This window comes from Chanos chanos, chromosome 2 (assembly GCF_902362185.1).
Source record: "Chanos chanos chromosome 2, fChaCha1.1, whole genome shotgun sequence".
In the NCBI taxonomy this organism is placed as follows: Eukaryota; Metazoa; Chordata; class Actinopteri; order Gonorynchiformes; family Chanidae; genus Chanos; species Chanos chanos.
The window spans coordinates 35186272-35194490 of record NC_044496.1 but is presented as its reverse complement, the minus strand read 5'-3'; the positions used below and the strand labels follow the sequence as shown (position 1 = coordinate 35194490).

The 8219-nt window shown below is 47.0% G+C and overlaps 1 protein-coding gene across 2 annotated transcripts in view; it reads left to right on the top strand.

Annotated features, from left to right (window-relative positions):
• Positions 1 to 1536: 1536 nt before the first annotated feature.
• The window catches only part of man2a2 (mannosidase, alpha, class 2A, member 2), a 19257-nt gene continuing 12574 nt past the window's right edge, over positions 1537 to 8219 (top strand). For both annotated transcript variants that reach the window (XM_030765870.1, XM_030765869.1), the window contains exons 1-4: positions 1537 to 1668; positions 2320 to 2577; positions 2826 to 2970; positions 5563 to 5734. In XM_030765870.1, coding sequence (XP_030621730.1) covers positions 1537 to 1668; positions 2320 to 2577; positions 2826 to 2970; positions 5563 to 5734 — 707 coding nt within the window. The remainder of the gene's footprint in view (positions 1669 to 2319; positions 2578 to 2825; positions 2971 to 5562; positions 5735 to 8219) is intronic.

The following is an 8219-nucleotide window of genomic DNA, read 5'->3' as shown; positions in this document are numbered from 1 at the left end:
CTTTCAGATGTCTCTGAGCCCTTTCAAAGTAATGGTTTGACGACATCGGGGAAATTAACCCATGTAACGACGTCACCTTCAGTGCACGGATGACCGTTATTTTTGAAGCGCATTTACAAGATGTCCTGCCGAGTTCTTTGTAGTCTATTTGTGTGCTTATAGTGTGAGTATTCCCGAATACATGATCCAACAAACCGTGTTTTTTTTCTGTAGCCATAAGCAGGGTCTTTTCGGCTGTGTTCCTGTCAAGCCAATTTAAATGTTGGAATAGTAATCCTAAATCCCATGTGAAGGGCTAAGTCAGTGACAGACTTTGAGCTGAGGGGATTAAGATCATATTAGACCTGCTGGGAAGGGAGGGGGGGCACCTGTCTCACTGAGCATTCAAATCCAGGCCACCGTACCCAGCCTGGCTCCACTGGCTGGTTTTAGGGTGGAATATGAGACAGAAGCTCTCTCTCTCTCTCTCTCGCACTCTCTCTCTCTCTCTCTCTCTCTCTCTCTCTCTCTCTCTCTCCCATCTCACTCATACACACACACACACACACACACATCCTATCCTAGCAGAGCTGAATTGTTCAAATTGTGTGAACAGTTTTTACACAGTCTGATTTTACACTGTCTTTAATAAACCAAGCATAGAGAAATCATGCCCAGATGTGACATTCTTTTATGGTAGTTGCTCTCTTTTTTACTCAGGTGTGATTTGTGAGCAGCAGTTCCTTGGAGAGGACCGGTGACATTCAACACATCCAGTGCCTTGGCACCTCTTCAGCTAAGCCAAAGCAGAAGGGGAGAAAGAAAGCGCGAAATTCGAGCAAATGGTCTGATCCAGATCTTCTCCATCTATCCCATATCCTGCCTGTCTTTGTTTTTGTCATCTGCCTGCATCTATCTGCTGCAACCTTTTTTTCCCACTGTGATGTTACTGTCCTGTCAGCCAACTGTGTGAAAGAGAGCGGCAACTGTGTGAAAGAGTGAACTCAGCCCCTGTGTGAACTGGACTGCCTCAGCAAGAAAAGGAACACCCACCCACACACACAGACTATGCTGTGGGGACACTAGGCTCCCTGTCTGGGCTCCCGCTGTTTGGGCCGTGTTTTTTTTTCCACTCCTGTGGGGTTTGGATGGTTGAGTACAAGGGACACTTTGAAGGAGCCTGGTTCTGGCTGTGGTTTGGCCAGAGCTGACAGGCTGCTTGCCAGGGCTCGCTGATTGCAGCCTCTTTACCCTCCCCTCCCTCCCCCAACTCCCATCCCCTCCCCTTCCCTTTCCCTCTCCCCTTGGCGCCCTTGCTCTAGTCACTGAAGGTGTGTAGAAGAGCAGGAGTGGACATGAGAGCTTGCTTACACTGGCTCTGCTGCGTGGGTTCTCTTAGGCGTTCTGTGTTTCCAAAGGACATCTGATCTTCCTTTGTGTCAAGATTCCTATTCCTGTCCATCAAGCCTTGAAAACACAGGCTGAAAAGTCAGTGAATTTTTTCCCCCGCCACCTTCTCTCTCCCCTCTTCAGTAGCTGTGGTTAGGGTCCAGCAGGATGAAGCTAAGGAAGCAGGTGACTGTGTGTGGAGGAGCCATCTTCTGCGTGGCTGTGTTCTCTCTTTACCTGATGCTGGATCGGGTCCAGCACGACCCTGCACGGAGACAGAGCGGTGGTAATTTTCCGAGGGTAAGAAGATGCAGGAAGCCAGTGCTTGCCAGAGTGAACCTTCTCTGGCTGTGCGGATTGCTCATGCTGTTGTTTACCCCAGTTATTTGCATGAGCTTGTTTGTCTGCGTGTGCGAGCTATGTGTAGTTTCATCCTAGGTGATGTTAAGTGAAAGGTGGGATTGTGCTGGGTGTCAAAATGCTGTCATTCGTTGTCTCTGTGGTGATTTGTGATGTCACAGTGCGATGACCTTTCACTGACCAAAGGCAATAGTGCTATAATTACTTAATTGTGACTATTATTGCATTGTTGCTATTAGTATTCAGTTATTATGATTGTTATCACAACAGTGCTACAGCTCCTCCTACAGCTAGTAATTTAACTAAAACTAGCTGTTACTCCTAAATTGAAAGTGAAGTGATGATGTTGTCACCATGGTTGGGGATATCATCAAACTTGATACAGTGTGGTAAGAGGTTAAAAGTCAAATGTTAACGAGCTGTGTAGCAAAAGTTGTTAACCTGACTGATCCTTGCCCTGGCCGTGTGTTGCTTGCCTTGCCGTGATGCATGCATGCCTAGCTTTGACCTCGCCTTTGCCTTTGGACGGGTGGTTCAGACGGTCAGAGCCGTGACTGTAGATTACGCATCCTTACACTCTCTTGGTTTCAGAGCCAGATTTCGGTGTTGCAGAACCGGATCGAGCAGCTGGAACAGCTCCTGGAGGAGAATCACCAGATCATCAGCCACATTAAAGACTCCGTGCTGGAGCTGACCGACACTGGCGCCGTTTCACCCAATGGACACCTCCCCTTCCGCAGCGCCAACGGATCCTGGGTCCTGCCCTTTGACGGGAGGCCCACGTTCCTCTCCGTCAAACCGCTGGACTGTCAGTTCGCCCTGGCCCGCAGGGGTCAGGCTGACCTCCAGGTGAGAGAATCCCAGAAAAACATCTCATACTGGGAGGGTCATAAGACTGAAAAAGACTCACACTTAGTTTGTTCCTATTCTGATTAAAAATCTGAAATGTGATCTTGCGGTGATTGTTGGTTGGGTAAGCATGAGACCTTTTAATGTGTTTAGGTAGATGCCCTGTTCCCTGCCTTGGGTTACTGTGACAGGAGGCTATGATAAACCCCTGACTTTCTGAACGTGTTTGTTGTGTTTTGTGGTGGCAGATGTTGGATGTGTACTCATTGCTTAGCTTTGATAATGTGGACGGTGGAGTGTGGAAACAGGGATTCGACATAACCTATGACCCTACGGAGTGGGACAGTGAACCACTCCAGGTTTTTGTTGTGCCGCATTCTCACAATGACCCAGGTGAGTGTAAACCCCCCCCCCCCCCCCCCCCCCCCGTCCTTTCTCAGTTTTAAACAGAAATCGCCCTCCCGAAAGACACAACCTAAGCCAAAACACACTAACTGACCCCCTGTTCCTGTCTCAACCAGACTCAGAAACCTCAGAAATTGCATGTCACATGACTTAGAATAAAAACAAGACTTTGTCCAGTAGAGATACTTCTGATCCTTGCTCTGAACTCAGCCCTGTCTCTTTCATAATTGAGATGTTCCTCTTTTTAAATTGCATTCCCTACTAGTTAAAATAAAACTGATCTAAAGTGGTTGAGAATCTGATCTCAAACAAGACAACATTCATTAATCACATGCTCTTTTTGTGTGTCTCTCCTTCCCTGGCTTCCATATAGTTGTATGTTCTCAAACTGCTCTTGGCAATTACAGTGTCAGCGGTGGTTACAAAACAAGGTCATGACTGGTCTCTTTTTCCCTGGCTTTCCCACCTTCACAGTAAAGTTTAAAGGAACCACCACAATGGTCCTATAGCATAGAGTTTTCACACAGTCACCACTCTGTTATTTTGCCTGGGGGGGTAGTGATCTTCGTGCAAGCAGTTTGTACTGATGGGAGCTAATGGAGACATGCAAAAGCTCTTTTATTTTGCTGCGTCTCAGTTATAAAAACAGGAGAGAGAGAGACGAGCGGAGCAGTGAGGGTAAAGTAGGACAGCCCAGAGGGTTGTATTGTCTAAAGGCAACACACTCACAATGAGTATCTCTTGACTGACCTCAGTCTTTAGTATGGACTAAACCTGATCCATCTTTGGTCCAAATCCTCTACCCAGAGAGTTTGTTTGAAATGTGGCTCTTCAGAAACATTACGCCGATCACTGTCAGCAGGTTCCAAAATGAGCACCTGCCACCTCGCCAAATGTGACTAAAAATCTATGGCGAATAAATTAAGTGAGGTTAGTCGCCATTGGCGGGTTGCTGAAATAGGCCTACTTCACAACAAACTTCAATCACTACAACACATAAGTTGATTGACTACATTTCGCAATTCTTTGATCAAGCCTCGCTGTCCACCGTCCACAGGGTAATTAGTAATTGGATTGTTTTTAATGACATCGTATCCAATGGCGGGCGGGCAGGACTTTCACTCACGGTCCTTCACTAGCCTTCACATTATTTAGAACCTACTGCCGAACCGAATGACAGGTCAGAGACCCCATACCACAACTGTAGCATACTCAATAGCCAAGCTAGTCCAGTCTTCCGTTCTTTGTTTGCATTGAAACGGAATATGTGGTAAACCACAAAATACTGGTGCATTTTTAGGCTGTTCACCAAGCACACTTTGACCAGAAGTAGTGCAAAACGCATAGGCCTACCTGTCACAACAAACACACAATATAATGCTGTCACAAAACTAGCCGGGTTTCCATCCAATTGTTTAATGCAAATTAACGCTTAAACTTTGCACCAAACCTTTTAAATCGCATAAGAAATGTATTCGCTGGAAAGAGGTGATTAGCGTAGGGTAGAATGGAAACAGGTTTAGTCATATCAACAAGTGGTTTGTTGTCGTTTTATCACATATTTCCGTTTAAGTTGCCGTTCCGTTAAAGTCAAGTTTTAAACCCACGCCTGTTCACAGCTCCTCCTGCCATGAGGAGAATGTACATTTTTGATGCACATAACACAGCTGATGGAAATCCACACGGACATTTCCTTAGCCAAATTTTCATGAATGCGCTTAAAGTATGCTAATGTCTTGGGTGGTAAACCAGCTGCTATCTCCTGTTGAAGGGTTACATCGCTGGAACTATAAAGTCAAAACCAAACTTGTTAATTGGCTAATGGAGATGTCAGTCAAACCCATCAAGCATTAGGCTTTACAAATAAAAAATTAGAACACATTTTCTTAACTTCAGGAGTGTTTGTTATGATATTTTAGTTATATTGTCAACCAGTTTAACAAACAATAACGTATTATTTTTTTTAGTGTTCAGTTCAATTTTTCCATCCTAACTTGGGGGGCTTAGGCCTGTCCGTTAGCTATGTGTCTAATCGTATCTTTTACAGTTCTATGGCCGGTTGAAAAATATTTTGGCTGGTAAATTTTTTCAGTGTACCAGCCATTGGCAGATAGACCAAAAAGTTAATTTTGGACCCTGACTGTCAGTATTGCAGAACTTTCCCAAACCGTGTGAGGGTGACTGACTCACCTGCATTTCTCTCACGTATTAGAATAATAATTTTACCTTCCTTTTGTTGACAATAATGAGTGTTTTTCTGTTCAGAAGATACACCCATTAGTTTTGTCTGTCTGAGCAGGTCAACATGGGGTTATTCTCACTAATGCATTGCTTTTAGCTTTTCAACACAATGGCCAAATGTTTCTCCTTAAATAATGGAACAGGCTGACCTGAGGTCAAGGGAGAGTACTGTTAGAAAACTTTATACAGAAATGCTGTTGTCGCTGTTCTTCAGAGGGGTTGTATACAAGTGCAGTCAGGAAACATGGCCCTAACTTTGTTCTGATTGAGGGAGAGAGAGAGACGGCATAAGCATGTAGCTGTTTGAAAACTTTTAAAGCTGTAACTGTACTCCAACAGGCTGGATCAAAACCTTTGACAAATATTACTACGACCAGACACAGCACATCTTCAACAACATGGTGGTTAAACTCCAGGAGGACCGACGCAGAAAGTTCATCTGGTCTGAAATCTCTTTCTTCGCCAAGTGGTGGGAGAGCGTGGACATTCACAAACAGGAAGCCATGCGCAAGTAAGTGCCACCCTCTCCCCGAGGCACTGCCAGCCATCCACTTAACCCTGAGAGAGACTGCTGGCCTCTCCACAGACCCTAACTTAACCCTGAGAGAGACTACTGGCCCTTTCACAGACCCTAACTTAACCCTGAGGGAGACTACTGGCCTCTCCACAGACCCTAACTTAACCCTGAGAGAGACTACTGGCCTCTCCACAGACCCTAACTTAACCCTGAGAGAGACTACTGGCATCTCCACAGACCCTAACTTAACCCTGAGAGAGACTACTGGCATCTCCACAGACCCTAACTTAACCCTGAGAGAGACTACTGGCCTCTCCACAGACCCTAACTTAACCCTGAGAGAGACTACTGGCCTCTCCACAGACCCTAACTTAACCCTGAGAGAGACTACTGGCATCTCCACAGACCCTAACTTAACCCTGAGAGAGACTACTGGCCTCTCCACAGACCCTAACTTAACCCTGAGAGAGACTACTGGCCTCTCCACAGACCCTAACTTAACCCTGAGAGAGACTACTGGCCTCTCCACAGACCCTAACTTAACCCTGAGAGAGACTACTGGCCTCTCCACAGACCCTAACTTAACCCTGAGAGAGACTACTGGCATCTCCACAGACCCTAACTTAACCCTGAGAGAGACTACTGGCATCTCCACAGACCCTAACTTAACCCTGAGAGAGACTACTGGCCTCTCCACAGACCCTAACTTAACCCTGAGAGAGACTACTGGCCTCTCCACAGACCCTAACTTAACCCTGAGAGAGACTACTGGCATCTCCACAGACCCTAACTTAACCCTGAGAGAGACTACTGGCCTCTCCACAGACCCTAACTTAACCCTGAGAGAGACTACTGGCCTCTCCACAGACCCTAACTTAACCCTGAGAGAGACTACTGGCCTCTCCACAGACCCTAACTTAACCCTGAGAGAGACTACTGGCATCTCCACAGACCCTAACTTAACCCTGAGAGAGACTACTGGCCTCTCCACAGACCCTAACTTAACCCTGAGAGAGACTACTGGCCCTTTCACAGACCCTAACTTAACCCTGAGAGAGACTACTGGCGTCTCCACAGACCCTAACTTAACCCTGAGAGAGACTACTGGCGTCTCCACAGACCCTAACTTAACCCTGAGAGAGACTACTGGCCTCTCCACAGACCCTAACTTGACCCTGAGAGAGACTACTGGCCCTTTCACAGACCCTAACTTGACCCTGAGAGATACTACTGGCCCTTTCACAGACCCTAACTTAACCCCGAGAGAGACTACTGGCGTCTCCACAGACCCTAACTTAACCCTGAGAGAGACTATTGGCCCTTTCACAGACCCTAACTTGACCCTGAGAGAGACTACTGGCCTCTCCACAGACCCTAACTTAACCCTGAGAGAGACTACTGGCCCTTTCACAGACCCTAACTTGACCCTGAGAGATACTACTGGCCCTTTCACAGACCCTAACTTAACCCTGAGAGAGACTACTGGCGTCTCCACAGACCCTAACTTAAACCTGAGAGAGACTACTGGCCACTCCACAGACCCTAACTTAACCCTGAGAGAGACTACTGGCATCTCCACAGACCCTAACTTAAACCTGAGAGAGACTACTGGCATCTCCACAGACCCTAACTTAACCCTGAGAGAGACTACTGGCCCTTTCACAGACCCTAACTTAACCCTGAGAGAGACTATTGGCGTCTCCACAGACCCTAACTTAACCCTGAGAGAGACTACTGGCATCTCCACAGACCCTAACTTATACCTGAGAGAGACTACTGGCATCTCCACAGACCCTAACTTAACCCTGAGAGAGACTACTGGCCCTTTCACAGACCCTAACTTAACCCTGAGAGAGACTATTGGCGTCTCCACAGACCCTAACTTAAACCTGAGAGAGACTACTGGCCACTCCACAGACCCTAACTTAACCCTGAGAGAGACTATTGGCGTCTCCACAGACCCTAACTTAAACCTGAGAGAGACTACTGGCCTCTCCACAGACCCTAACTTAACCCTGAGAGAGACTACTGGCCCTTTCACAGACCCTAACTTAACCCTGAGAGAGACTACTGGCGTCTCCACAGACCCTAACTTAAACCTGAGAGAGACTACTGGCGTCTCCACAGACCCTAACTTAAACCTGAGAGAGACTACTGGCCTCTCCACAGACCCTAACTTAACCCTGAGAGAGACTACTGGCGTCTCCACAGACCCTAACTTAAACCTGAGAGAGACTACTGGCGTCTCCACAGACCCTAACTTAAACCTGAGAGAGACTACTGGCCTCTCCACAGACCCTAACTTAACCCTGAGAGAGACTATTGGCATCTCCACAGACCCTAACTTAACCCTGAGAGAGACTACTGGCCTCTCCACAGACCCTAACTTAACCCTGAGAGAGACTACTGGCCTCTCCACAGACCCTAACTTAAACCTGAGAGAGACTACTGGCCCTTTCACAGACCCTAACTTAACCCT